At 42.0% G+C, this 14,895-nt stretch overlaps 1 protein-coding gene and 1 long non-coding RNA gene across 6 annotated transcripts in view; one reads left to right on the top strand and one right to left on the bottom strand.

Moving 5' to 3' along the window:
* The window catches only part of LOC120102838 (uncharacterized), a 33,074-nt gene extending 28,149 nt beyond the window's left edge, over positions 1-4,925 (bottom strand). Inside the window, exon 1 of the long non-coding RNA XR_010051714.1 lies at positions 4,777-4,925. This is a non-coding gene — a long non-coding RNA (uncharacterized LOC120102838). The remainder of the gene's footprint in view (positions 1-4,776) is intronic.
* Positions 4,926-5,192: 267 nt separating this feature from the next.
* Positions 5,193-14,895, top strand: part of Ripk2 (receptor-interacting serine-threonine kinase 2) — a 31,236-nt gene continuing 21,533 nt past the window's right edge. For 2 of the 5 annotated variants that reach the window (XR_005504473.2, XR_005504472.2), the window contains exons 1-3: positions 5,193-5,644; positions 10,387-10,540; positions 12,876-13,031. Coding sequence is in view for 3 of the 5 variants with exons in the window: in NM_001191865.1 (NP_001178794.1) it covers positions 5,472-5,644; positions 10,387-10,540; positions 12,876-13,031 (483 nt within the window). In the remaining 2 variants the exon portion in view is untranslated. The other 3 variants (NM_001191865.1, XM_017593470.3, XM_039110221.2) reach the window with 3 other exon arrangements.

The following is a 14,895-nucleotide window of genomic DNA, read 5'->3' as shown; positions in this document are numbered from 1 at the left end:
AATTCAGGCACCGAAATTCCTAGGTTTAGACTAATCAACTAGTTACACATAAGTTCTTACAATTTTTGAGAAACCTTCCAAATAAAATCCCACAGGAAAATGGAAATTCCCAGGAAAATTTTGTACTAATGAATCTTTGTCCAGCACCATCTCTTTGTATCTGGGAATTTCCCTAATCACTCTATTTCTCTCCATAGACACTATACAAAGTGAAAGTGAAAACGGAGCACACTCCCGGTTATCACTGAACCAAAGCAGTTCCCAGAAAAAAAAAGTGGACTCTGAGCCCGAAAGATAAGCTCCAGCATCTCAACCCTGCAACTCACAAACCCTTGCTTCTAGAAAGTCACATTACCACTGTGAGCACCACTTTCCCTAATTTGCCCACGAGTTTTCCCTGACATTGAGAAGCCTGAACTTTCAGCAGAACACTTACGACCTTGTGAGCATGCTCTGGCATCTGATCTTTCCTAGGACAGTCAAATGCAGAGACAACATTTCTTTTCTTACTATTATTGTACTTCTAGCACTTAGGATAAAGGTATATTAAATGGCTATTAAATGTGTTGCCTTGGGGGTATTGGGCTGGAGGTGTGAATTACCAGGCAGGTCCAATTTTCATTTGCTCGCCTTTTAATATCAATCGAATGCCATGCACCCCACCTATTTAGGACACGTTAAAAAATCATATTAATATGAATAAAAAGGATAAAGTGTTTCTAGTATAATATAGGCAACTAAATGTAAAAATGGAGTCATAGGTATTCAATACTGTTTAATTTCCCTTTTCTTTTAATCATGAATCAAATTAGGGGACTTTGAAGCAAGTTATTTTCTCTGTATTCTTTACCATAATAAGCCAAACATAATTTAAGGACTAAAATATGGTTTCATCTAGAGAGACTTTTAATTTATCGTGAAGAAATTATTAAACACAGTTAATTCGGCTAATTTGATCTATCTCCCTGCTTTGAGAGTATATGGAGATCAAGAAAGGAGTGGTTCATTGGCATTCTGACCTAGTCTTCTAACCATATAATCAGCTTGTTTAAATGAAACTGTAGGGCCAGAGAGATGGCTCAGGAGTTAAGAGCACTGGCTGCTCTTCCAGAGGAAGATTCCCTGCATCCACATGGCAACCCACAGCTATCTGTAACTCCAGAAGGTATTTCCTTTTCTGGACTCTGTGGGTACCAGGCAGGTGTACAAACATACACATAAAAATAAATTAAGAATTTTAGCCAACTCTGATGGCAAATGCCTTCAATTCCAGCACTCTAGAGGCGAATCAGTTGGATCTCTGTGAGTTCAAAGCCAGTCTGGACTACATAGTGAGTTCCAGGAGAGCCAGGACTATGTAGAGAGACCCTGTCTCAAAGGTTAAAAAAAAGATATAATAATAATAATAATAATAATAATAATAATAATAATAATACTGAGGAAACCTAAAATATTCCTTGATGAATATATGATTAAATGACTATAGTGTACCCATACCATGCAGTACTACTCAGCCATTTATGAAAAGCTATTGATACAAACAAAATGTCATGTGGATATGATGCTGCATAAACTAAAACAATCTGAAAACATTACATATTTTACTATTGCATTAACTATTATGGTTTGTATACAAAGCAACCTTCCAAAAGCCCGTGCACTGAAGGCTTACTTCCCCGCTGATAGCATTACCGAGAGGTCATGAGGCTTGCTTCATTTGTTGGCAATCTATTGATCAGCTCATGACTTGAAGGGGCTGATAGAAATCAGGGGCCTACTTGAAGAAAGCAGGCCACTCCGGGTATCGGTAGCCCACTGTCTGCGAAGGACAAAGAGTGTCCCTGTCCTGCCATATTTCTCTATGCTTCCTAGTGAACAGGTTTGCATGACACAGGACCCCTGCTGTGATGTCCTGCCTCATTGGGCCCCAAAGCAGTGGAGCTACCCACCAAGGACTGGAGCTCTGAAACCACAAGGCAAAATAAACTCTTCTTCCTTCAGGTAGATTTTTCTCAAGCAATGTTTCACACTGACAGAAAAGCAAGATTAGACAAGGAAAACAGATTCAGTATGCACAGAAATTTTCCTTCTGACAGCCCTGAGGAATAATTGGTGCGATTCCTCTCTCCTAGCCTGTGGTAACTTCAGTCATTCCTCGATTTACTGCAGTTGCCTTGTCCCTGTGTCTATAACCTGTCATCCCCCTATGCATGGCTATCTTGTTATTTAAATATCTACTCTTTATTATGGGGGGTCCATACTAGGTACCATAGGCCCACGCACTGACTCCAAACCCAGGAGCCTACGCTTCAACCTCCCAAGTAATGGGGTTTCAGGCACATGCCACCACCTCTGATTTAGTTTTTCCTGTATCAACAGTCACCTTTGATTAAGGCCTAGACTTTAACTTAATCAGCTCTATCTTGGAAATTTTCCTGTTGCTGTAATAAAATACCCTGCAAAAGCAACCTACAGAAGGAAGAGTATATTTTAGGCTCAAAGCTGGAAGGTGCAATTGATTGCAGCAAGGGAAACAAAGGAGCAAATGCTTACAACAGGTGGTCAACTGTCCTTGATAAGAAGGGGTGGTGGACGCTTGTGTTTTTTGTAAATCGGGGCACAGTAAAAAAACCAACAAAAATCTGGGAGCAAGGTTTTTATTGTGATGGGGTGGGGGGATAGGGGCATTCAGAGATATCTGCAAGAATCCAGGGCTAACAGAAACAGAAGAGGACTGGGCATGTCCAAAATTTATCTGTGAGGAAAGCAAGAATAGCAGATAGCATCAAGAGAGAATTTCAAGACTAGTGTGCACATCAAGAAGGGGAGAGACTTGCTGTCATATAGAGACAGGGAGTATCCAGGAGGAGGGAATCCTGGGAATTACAACAGTCTGGGAGCTAGTCTGGAGGAGTGAGAGTAGGCATACAGCAAATCAGAGTGTAGATAATCAACAAGATAGCAAGCTTCTGGCTTTTCCCGAAAGTGTGACCTTTCTGGGTGACTTATCTGGGCATGTTCTAGGCACGGCATGGATAGGTCAAAGCTTGCACAGTGAGATACTAGGGACTTACACCTCTGTTTTCAAGCTGACCAATGCAAAAAGAGGGGGAAAGGAACCTATCCTATGTCACCAAAACACTCGAACTACCAATCTTCCAAGGGAAAGCAGATTTCAGTATCTATCTCCTCCCTACTTATGATCAGTCTGTTCTTCTGTGTCGAGTGTATGTTTGTGTGTGCTTGTGCATGTGTGTGTGTACTTGTGTGCATGTGTGTGTATGTGTACATGTGCATGTGTATGTATGCGTGTGCATGTCCATGTGAGTGTGCATGTGTGTGTGCAAGTGCATATGTGTGTGTATGTGTGTGCATGGGTGTGCACACATACTATACTTTTAATAAAACTTGATTGCTTGCTATTGCTGTGATTTTTTTTCCCTCTGTCTTTTAATTGTTTAATTGTTGGGGAAAACTGAACTCAATCCATGACCCTGGATGGTAACTAAGTAGAACCCAATACTACTACACTTGACTTGAAACTGGGCTGTTTTTTGAAAAAGTGTGTTATTTTGCAAAATGTTTGTATCTTATTTCTAAATGAGATGTGAATCTCTTAAAGCTGATATTTCCTAAACTAATGTAGTAAGACACAAATAAACTTTATTCACAATAACATTTAGGTATAATTTTGTAGGATTTTAAATAAATGAGTTCAACATATAGGTGTGGTACTTATTTTTGAGGCTAATTTGTCTGTTTTGTTTAAGTGTTTGTCTAGTAAATTCATTTCAATATTAATGTCTTAAGCTTTCTATCATTAACTAGGTGATTATGAAAATTAAATGTATATATTCACAAAAATCCATGTATGTATATACATACATACATACATATATGTACCCATATATTCTTAGTTAAGAATATATACTCATTATATTGAGTTCCTATTTTTAAACTTATATTTTTTATTTATGTGCGTTGCCTACAGAAGCCAGAAGAGGTGGTCAGATTCTCTGGAGCTGGAGAACAGGCAGCTGTGAGCCACTAGATTCGAGTACTAGTAACAAACCTCAGGTCCTGTGGAAGAACAGAAAGCCCTCTTAATGGCTTACCCATGACTCTAGCCCAAGAAAACATAATCTTAGAATGCAGACTTGTAAAAAAAAAAAAACTATTAAGAACTAGTGTGTAGGAAAGGAAATGTCGATGTTGTATACATATTACATTACTAATATAAGGAACACATCACAGATTGCAACATCCTGGTGGGTGTAGGATCATGGAACTATATCGCTCATATGAGATACTTGCCCCAAACGTCGTACTGAACAGTCATTTAAGTAGAAAGGTGTTTAAAGTAAAAAGATGAAATAGTGATGGCTTTTGGTTGTTTGGTTTTTTGCTTTTTGTTTTTGTTTTTGTCTTTGTTTTTCTTCTCGGATAGAAGACTTCCCAAACACAAGAAATGGTTCTATTTTTCAATTTGTGCATAGGCCTTGGGGAATAAAAGGAGAAAGAGTGTCCTGGTAAGAGAGCTTGTCACAGAAGCTAAACACCTCAATTTGTCACACTGACAACGCTGACCTCTCTACCTCACTCCTCAAGTGTCAGACACTGAGTAAAGATTGGGGCAAAGGCAACCACATAGTAACAGCGCAGGAAGTGGGGCCTTAACGAAGTCACCAGACTCCCCAGTCACCCCACACCCTATCGCTTCTGGGGTTTGGAAGCTAAGGAAGACACGCAGGCCAAAGGAAAATCCAGCCGACCCACCTGACACCGGCTTGGAGGACTGCGGAGGGATTTTCCCCAGAGGAAAACTTTTCCAGGCCTCAGTGGTGCCCACTCGGCTGTCGAGGGAGGGAAGCCTCTGACACTCGCCTGGGTTAACCTCATGAGCTGCAGAGGGAGGGAGGAGCGGGCAGAGGGAGGAGCCGGCGAGGGGAGGAGCCGGCGGGGGAGGAGCCGAAGGGGGGAGGAGTCTACAGAGGAAGAGCAGGTCGAGGGAGGAGCCAGCAGATAGTGGAGCCTGCAGAGGGAGAAGCTAGCGAAGAGAGGAGCTTGCAGAGGAGGAGCCAATGGAGGGAGGAGCGGGCGGAAGGTGAAGCCAGAGGACCGACCAGCTGGCGGAGGAGGAGTTGGCGGAGGAGGAGCCCGCGGAGAGAGGAGCTAAAGAAGGGAGGAGCCGGCGGAGGAGGGGCCGGCGGAGGGAGGGGTCGGGGTAGGAGTCGAAGGCTGAGGAGCTGGTGAAGGTAAGAGCCCGGCCTAGAAAAGCCGGCGGAGGGAGGAACCCACGGAACCCAGGAGGAGGGCGGAGGAAGGTCCGCCTCGGCGCGGCCGCAGACCCGACGGGCTCCCAGGGACAGCCGGCCGGGCCGGAACTGCAGAGAATGGGCCGCCCCGGGACCTAGCGCACCGCAGCACGGGCCGCGGCCAGGGTCGGGCGGAGCCGCTGCGCAGCTGGAGCCATGAACGGGGACGCCATCTGCAGCGCGCTGCCCCACATCCCCTACCACAAGCTCGCCGACCTGCACTACCTCAGCCGCGGCGCCTCAGGCACCGTCTCGTCGGCAAGACACGCGGACTGGCGGGTGCGGGTGGCAGTGAAGCACCTGCACATTCACACGCCGCTGCTCGACAGGTAGGGCGCGGACGTGGGACCCCACGCAAGTGCGGGCCGACGCGTTATCATCCTGACCGCACTGATGGTGATGCGCCGGCTCCGCCGCGGCGAGTCCTTAAGTTTTTGGGCTATCCTGGCCCAAGAGAGAAATTGTCCTGGACCTGCGTCAGACTTCGCAACTCGCCTCTCCACCGCCCTGCCTCTCCTCCCATCCAAGGTGTTCTTTCTCTCTCTCTCTCTCCAGAACCCTGCAATCACGGCCACCTCTAAAAGTGTGTTGGTACAGTGCTTGTGGGCTTTGCTCTATTTTAGCTAGCTGTTAGTCACAAGAGCTGTGGGGCTCTGGCAACTGCTCTTCGAAACGAAGTACTAAGCAGTGAGTGCAAAATACACACCGGATTTTGAACATTTAGCGCCTGTGTGTGTGTGTGTGTGTGTGTGTGTGTGTGTGTGTGTGTGTGTGTGTGTGTAGTTTTTGTATTGATTAAACGTCAAAATATTTTTCTAGGGTTTTATGTGTGTTTCACTCCATAGTTTTATTGAGCAGTGCTGCTCCTGAGCCTGCGTATTATGTCTTGGTTTGGTTGGATTTTGGTTGGTTTTGTTTTGTTTGTGGTTTATTACGTGCACTCATGAATTTCGGATATCAAATTCTACATTACCAGTTGTTATTCGAGCTCTTGCTTTGGAAGTCCCCAAAGGAAGTGTGCTCTGTTTTTGTAACAGTAAGATGAATCAAAAGCTATTAAATGGTCAAAACTTGTGAAGATTGAAAACAAATTTGACCATCCCTTGTCCTGGCATTATTTGGATCCAGCTCCCATATATTCAGAAGAAGAAGAAAAAAAAAAAAAGCATTGGTTTCTGTTTCCAGGAAAACATTACAACTAAATACCATAGATCTGTGACTGTATGTGTTAGTCAATGGGTCTAGTCAGAACTCTTCGTATTTTTCTTCCATCAGAAACTGAGCCGGACCTTCATTCAGTCCTTAGTGCACTTGCTAACACTGGTGGTTGCAGTGTTCTCTTCTCCTGGATCTAGTGTGGAAATACAGATATCATAGTGGCCCTATTGGTCAGAGGCCATTAATGCTGGGTATCAGGGCAGTTCCAGCATCAAATAATTCTCTTGCTTCAGCCCTGATAAAATGTTAGACTTTCATCTGCCTGTGCTCTTTTTTTCCATTATTGGCAAGATCACATTGTAGTAGTCAATGGAGCCAGTGCTCTGTGTGTGTGTGTGTGCGTGTGTGTGTGTGTGCGCGCGCACATGCATGAACACACAGTAGTCAACATTAAAAGGGAGGTTGGTTAGGAATCAAGCAAATAGTCTATGCAAATGTAGCACTAATAGACCACTATCTATACTAAAGCTAGTTGATTTTTCTTACTTTGGTTTCTGCTTTTCAAGGCTTAAATTTACCTAAGCTTTGTTTGTGTCATTTGTAGGCCGAGGGATAAAGATGGGAAAAAAGTTGTTGCTTTCCCAAATTCGCCAACCACTTCATAGTATAATTCCGTTGAATTAGATAGGAAAATACCTTTATAAGACCAACAAAACCCCCTTGCCCTACTGCATTGCACTCTTTTATCTTGCTGTCTAAGATCTTTCCATGAGCACAGGCCTAGGATTATGCAATTGACTCTGAGGGTATCTTACTTCCTCACCTATAAAATATGAATAATAAACACTATACATATACTTGTGGTGCTCTGGTGTGGATAATGTACCCATTGTTCTTTAAGATTACCTGAAAAGAAAATAAGTTTATGTGACGTTACATGTTATTTTAACAATTAGTGAGTCACTCTCCGTAGCCAATGAGTGGGACTTCCATAGCAATCTTCCCGCTTTAGTGAACTGCTGACTCCTGTTGGCTGTTCAAGTACCCTAGAGATGGATAGCTGTTTCCTATTGAAATTTTGAGTTGGGTAATTTTAGTGATATAATTATTGAAGCTATATTTTAAAAATCTTTTGCTTTTATTTTCCCCCTCAATCTTGTTGAAATCTAACCTCACAAACCATCTGATTTGCTTTTCTCATCAAACAGTAGACTAGGAAAAACAGACTTTACCAGAGCTACAATTTAAATGTGACTTAAAACCTGTCGCTTTGTGTTGTGGTCACCAAAGGATCATTCGTTTTTCTAACTGTAGATGCCCCATATGTAAAATGGAGATAATGAAACCAGCTCTAGAGAGTTGCCCAGGGTTTAGAGTGCATATAAAATGGCTGACAAGGAGGACGAATACATCATACCTTTTCTTGTGTATATGTACATGCATGTGTATATACACGTAGGGGATGCATGTGCTGCTCCACATGCATGATGTATAAGCCAGGGGTCAACCTCAGGTGTTGTTCCTCAAGACCACCTCAGGACCACCATTTAGTGTGAGAGTGTATGTGTGTGTGTGTGTGTGTGTGTGTGTGTGTGTGTGTGTGTGTGTGTGTTTAATGTTTTGGAGTGTTCATTATTGTTGGCTTTTTTGTCTGTATTAGGAATTAAACTCAGAGTCTCCGGCTTGTATGACAATCACTTTACCGACTGTGCTGTCTCCTAATCCCTTATTTCATACTTTGGACAGAAAGAGGAAAGGTTATTTTATATGTATGTGTCACTGGAACTTCTACACTGTGCCCTCTCATTTCAAGTGTCCAGGGATCTTTGGGTTCATCCTGTAAGGCACTACACAGCAACTGTCTTGTTGACCCATATCTCTTGGGGCAAACACAGAACTTGAGAAATTGAAGTTTAATTGGATGAGCTTCACAGACTGATAGAACTGGTTTCTTTACAGCTGAGATCAGGGACAGAGAATAGGGACTTGGTTATGTTGCCTTGCACCTCTTGAATTTAGAAGCATAATATATTTTGCCTACTCAAAGACTTAATAACCTCTAACTATGGTTGGGTGTGTGTCCCTGAGTCTCTCCGTGTGCTTTAAGTAGTCTGGTCAGGAATGTCTGTTGGTATTCTTATTTCAGCAGTCATTCGTCCAGGGCTCGGGTTTCTTAAGAGCCAACTAATCATCATCACTTACCCAATAGGCTTCTCCTGGAAGCATTTCTATTTATGTCATCGCTGCCAACACCCATGCATCTGGGCATAAGAAGATGGTGTCAATATCAGCTCTCCCCCATTGCTTCTGCTCATTGAAGTCCCTTATAGCCAGTCAGTCCTGGCTCATACTATTCTTTTCAGCCAGTGTTTTCTTGTCTTTCCACTACTACTTTATCAGTTCAGGCTCCCTTGCTTTCTATCTGAACTATTGTTACAATCTTCAAAGTTGTTCCTCTTTCTCTCAATCCCATCTCCTGAACCAAGACCTTTATACCTTCTTTTACTGATTTCTTTTCTCTCGCTCCAAACCTTCCATTGCACCTGACGTGAGACAAAGTGGTTCGGGGCATTTTAGGGTCCCAGCATGCCACTTATGCCACCCTCCCATACAGACACTCTTTCATAACCTAGCTCTCTTGGCACAGTCACAGCCTTACTTTCACTTCCCCAATTCATTTGACACGTGGCTGTCAGACATGCACTCTGTTGCTCGATAGTAGGCATTGCTGTAAGTCCTGGGGATGGATACACACGTGTGCAAAAGAGAAGCAAGGTCTTGCTTGTGGTGGAGGCCCCGTTTACTTCCTGTGCCTTCTCTCTGATGTTGAATTCTAGCCATACTTCAGGTTCCATTGAAAGTCTACCTATTTGAAGACTGGTGGTGACTTTACCATGCTCAAAATTCTCTCTCTTCTGAATGCCCCATAGTTTGCTTCTCTCTCTTTCTTTCTCTCTCTCTCTCTCTCTTTCTTTCTCTCTCTCTCTCTCTTTCTTTCTCTCTCTCTCTCTCTTTCTTTCTCTCTCTCTCTCTTTCCTCTCTCTCTGTGTTATATAAATATATATTTATATATGTATATTATATATGTAAAATATATGGTAATTATCACATTATTCTTTGTATTATTTATTTATTTTCCTTATCTGAATTATGGGCCTTTAAAGGCAAAGATGCCATTTTGTCTTTGTATGTGATAAAATGTGTCCACAGCACTATTTGATAATCACTTTTATTCATGATCACCTAAGAAAACACAGATATGTACATTAATGATTCACTACAGTAGTAAAATTACAGGTACAAAGTAACAACAAAGATAATTTTATGGTTGGGGGGTCACCACAACGTGAAGAACTGTATTTAAGGGTCACAGCGTTAGGAATGTTGAAAACCACTGGCCTAAGCTATTACATCCCCAATGTTAGAATGTTTTAGAGTTCATGTTTGGAAAACTTTCCTATGGCACATAACAATAAAATGTAATGTTCTTCTAATCAAATGTGTTCCTTTTAGTATAAAATAATCTCGAAAATTGAATTAGCTCAAGCATCAGTCATTCTAACATAGGTGGATTTTTGGAGCTTCCTCTTACATTGTTCCTTCCCTTTCCTAGAAAAAGCACAGTAACGACCCATGTGCTGCGCTTTGACTGTTCGTGGGAAGTACAGTCATCAGCATGCGTAGCCCTCTTCCCACCAGTGGTTAATGCAAGTTATTTTGACTGCCCTCTAACAGACCAGTAGAGTACAGACAGTGGATAGCATCTCTATTTTGAATATGGTCAAGCTAAGGGACACAGACGTTGAAGCTACGTAGCTAATTAGTGGGAGAAATCCAAACTTAATTAATCTGTGTGCATGGTATTTGTAGGTGTTTTTCATTATCTGAAATAATTGTCTTCTTTTCCCCTTAGTGAAAGAAATGATATCTTACGAGAAGCCGAAATATTACATAAAGCAAGATTTAGTTACATTCTTCCAATATTGGGAATTTGCAATGAGCCTGAATTTTTGGGCATAGTTACTGAATACATGCCAAACGGATCATTAAATGAGCTTCTACACAGAGTGAGTACTGCTTGTTTTCAGTGGCTTTAACCATTGTTCAGTCTGCTCAAGCTAAATATAATATTTTTGTTCTTCAGCCATATTTCTTTGCAAGTATAAATGAATCATACCAGGTAGGCATGGGAAATAGAAGAAATTCATACTACATAGTTCACTGTTAAGTCATATATTATATTAGTGATGATTTAGGATCCAAATTAAGTATTAGCAGTTAGTGGACCAAGTAAATTATCTTCAGTGACGTGATACATGACATTTTTCCATCTATAGCAGTTTGAGCCAGTACTGACTTATTTCCCAAGGTATGAGTTACTCTGACTTTTATTTGTGAATCCTATCAACAAACACACTTGGGAGTCCTCATTCTCAAAATGCATATATTCTATTTTTATTTTTGCTTAATCTTACACACTGATTTTTTTTTTCCAGTCTGCGTTTTCTTTCAGAAATCATTTTAGGTCAGATGCTGCATTTTATGAGGATTTGAGCTAATTAAAGTTGCATACTACCTTGAACACCTGTGGCTCTCCCGCATTATACTATGCCACAGTGCTGTCTACGCAGGCGAGGGAAGGTGGGCACCGCTGTCAGCCACTCATGGAGTGACTTCCTCTTTGTTTCAGAATACATCGCATTCTATTCATGACTTGTGACCATCTGAAACAAAGACGGATTAAAGTAACTCGTGTCAGTCTGTAAGGTTTGTGTACCTGCCCCAGCAGTCAACTCACAAAGATTCCACCAATCAGCTTCTTTTTGGTTGTTTGAGAACTGGAGTTTAAGCAGAGATTCTAATCTTTTCTTTCCACATCCCTGTAGATATTCTGGCACCCAGATTTGGAGCCTACTGGAAATTCTGTAGCCTTCGCTAGGGGTATTGCTAACTCTTAGATGTGACCGTAAAGCATAGATTGCCACTGTCCCCTTGACTGCATGAGGAAAAGTCCCACATGGCACTGCCGTGCAGAGGCCCCGTTGCTCCTTTAAACTTCATAGTGTTTTGAAAAAGTTGCCTTTGTACAGACCAACAAAAGATTCGCTTACTCCTAGGCACTAAGCGTATGCGTTCCCAAGGAAGTAATACTCTGCGTTGGAATTTCCTATTCCTTTCGGTTCCTTAGTCTAGTACCCTGAATTATACACTAGTTACTCACCATGGAGTTTATCTTGAAGCACTCATCCCTCACATCATAAAAGATCATTGAATGAAAAATGGAGATATACTATAAAAACAGCCTAAAATGTTTTGAAACATCTCCCTACCAATTGGTAACTGAAATTTAAGCAAGTTTGTTTTCAGGATCATAAGGCCATTTTTAGCACTTCCAAAAAAAGTGACTTTTGCTTAATGTTTTTTTAAAAATGAACCCATGGGTATGGTGCCTGATTGGCATTACCACCTTTTCCAAAGTGTCTGATTTTTCTGAGTGTACACATTCTCCTGGGAAACCGAGTGAGCTTCATTTATTCAGAAAGAATTATTTTTAAAGAAACTCACGTGAATATAGGTTTAGAAACAAAAGTGGTCTTAGATTTCACAAAAAGAAAATTCCCAAAAGTTAATGTTTCAAGAGGTAAAGTCAATAAATTGTGTTATGAAAAAGTCTGAGCTCCAGTGGGGTGACTCAGAAGGACACAGACACTGTCACCCAATAAGACAACCTTGACCTGAGGCTGAGCCCAAAGCCTTTGTCAAGGTGCAGGGGAAGCACTCACTTCAGGAAGTCGTCCTGACCTCTACACTCACACTCTGACACATGTACCCCCTCACATGTATACACACAAACTATAGTAACAAATTAAATGTTTTGCTGATATGACATATTGACACTCCAAATAAATGTAATACACTGACAATTTTTAATTGATGTAGAGATTATGTGACAATTATAGTTTTAAATGAATATGAAGAGTTAAAATTTTGAATGGATGGCTTAGCATGTCAGAAGCAATGATACATGTTTTTCTCTGTGTGCATGTGCTTATGGGTCTAAGTGATTAGATGAAGCCATGGAACTCGGTGGTACAGGAGAGTGTAAAACCATGTGTCTGTATATACATACAAATAACTGAGAGCGGTTTCTTCTAAAGAACAAGACAGGAATGCCATGCAATGGCATGGCCAATAGAAGAAGAAAAACACCACTGCTGTCGTTATCAGGAACAATTCTAAAACTTAAAATATAAGAATATGAAACAGTATCAATTGATACTATGTTATAAAATTGAGTGTGCATTTCATCTTAGTTTGTAATCTGTTTCCTCGTGGATTTATTAATTTTTAACTGCTAAATTAAGGTAGTACTTTTCATTTTATTTCTTTCACTGTACAAAGAAAACTGAATATCCTGAGATTGCATGGCCATTGAGATTCCGCATCCTGCATGAAATTGCTCTTGGTGTAAATTACCTGCACAATATGAACCCCCCTCTGCTTCATCATGACTTAAAGACTCAGAATATCTTGTTGGATAATGAATTTCATGTTAAGGTAACTAATTGCGGGGCTGGGGTGTGGATTTCTCTGGGTCTTTTTCTTAATAATTCTGAAAAGGCGTTTCACTAGTATCTTAACTTCTGTCTTCAATACCACCTCCCTGTGGCTTGGGGCTGGGAAACCTGACTGGGTAGGTGAGGGAATGAAGCAATCTCAGGCTGCAAAGATCCAGGGGAGGAAGCTCTAGTTCCCAGCATTTGCACAAACTGCCAACCTTGCAATGGGACCAGGGGTTTTGCATTCCTATGGGTCTGAGGCATTGGGGGTCCTTAATATACATGCTCATGGCTCTTTGTCAGCAAGATTCATTCACTTAGGTGGTTTCAGCTCTCCATACTTCAGCCCCTTTCCTGAAGTGGTTCGGTTATTCTTGTTTGTTTGTTGTGGGACTGGGGAAGCTATGGGATAGCATGGAGGGTAGGCCGCATGTCCCCGCACACTTAGCTCTGTGAGCCCCCATCTCACCTTTGCCCCACCAGAGGAGGTCGTGAAACCCTGTATCCAAATTAAACTTCCTCTTGCCTTATAAGACCATGTCTAGCAGGACCTGGAATTCCTCCTTATACAAATGGGGCATCCCCATTTCCCAGACCCTGGCCAACAATGTACCCTCACCCCATAGTCCCTACTCACCTCCCACAGATTGTAAAAGAGCTGTCTCACTGATCTCACTGCCCTCTGAGGCCTCTCAGCTGCACACCATCCCCATCCCGCTCCTCCACTCTGACAGGCACTTTATATGAAACGGGTTCATGGGTATCCCGGCTTGGCATGGAACTCAGGAATCTCTTACCTCTGCCTTCCTAGTGCTGGGATTAAAGGTATGCACCACCACCACCACCACCACCACCACCACCACCACCACCAACAACAACAACAACAACAACAACAACAGCCCTGGCTTAAGGCTCAGTTATTCTTAAACTTTAGAGACAGGATTTGGTACAAAATAGCAATTCACTGTGTTTCTTAGTTACAGTTGTCAAAAATGTTTTACCTTTGTTTTCTTTTCTGTTTTAAAATTAGGGTAGAGTCATAGGAAATTATAAATGAACCTGGCTTCATGTACCCCTTACCCAGTTTCCCTGCATAATTAGAACTCAGCTTCCAGACCAGAAACTGGACAGGAATTGGAGATTTTTGACCATCTTTTGATGTGCTTCCCATGTCACCCGTATAGCCATCCGTGAAAAGCTTTTTCATGAGTCCATTTCCTAACTGAGTGTTTCATTTTTATCATTCAGTTTTAAGAACCCCATATATATTTTGAATGAGTCCTTCATTCATCAGATAATTTTCAGATATTTCTTTCAAATACTTCTCCACTGCTTGTGTTGTTCTCTCTCTCTCTCTCTCTCTCTCTCTCTCTCTCTCTCTCTCTCTCTCTCTGTGTGTGTGTGTGTGTGTGTGTGAGAGAGAGAGAGAGAGAGAGGGAGAGGGAGAGGGAGAGAGAGAGAGAGAGAGAGATCGATCATTGGCTATTCTGGTTGGCTAGAGACAGAATCCTCCATTCTCCAGCTCCCCACCGCTTGGATTGCAGGTGTAGCCTGCCACGCCTGGATTTTTTATATGGGTTCTGAGACATTAGGCATGTTTGCCCAGCAGTACTTTACCACTGATCCATGTCCTGGGCCCATTTTTATCCTTTTAACAAAGCCTGTCGCCAAGAAAAACTGGACATTGATCCAGCTTATCATCCTCTTCCCTTGTGCACCATGCTCGTGCTGTACCCTGTAAGCTCTGTCCCTTAAACTCTAGGTACTGACTATTTTCCTCTATGTTTCCTTCTAATGTTTCTTACTATTAGGCTTTTATACTGAAAGCTCATGTTTTGAACTTGTTTTTGTGTAAAGGGCAA

Source organism: Rattus norvegicus, chromosome 5 (assembly GCF_036323735.1).
Source record: "Rattus norvegicus strain BN/NHsdMcwi chromosome 5, GRCr8, whole genome shotgun sequence".
Classification (NCBI taxonomy): domain Eukaryota; kingdom Metazoa; phylum Chordata; class Mammalia; order Rodentia; family Muridae; genus Rattus; species Rattus norvegicus.
Note: the sequence above shows the minus strand (reverse complement) of the source record. Positions and strands in the feature narration are given on the sequence as shown.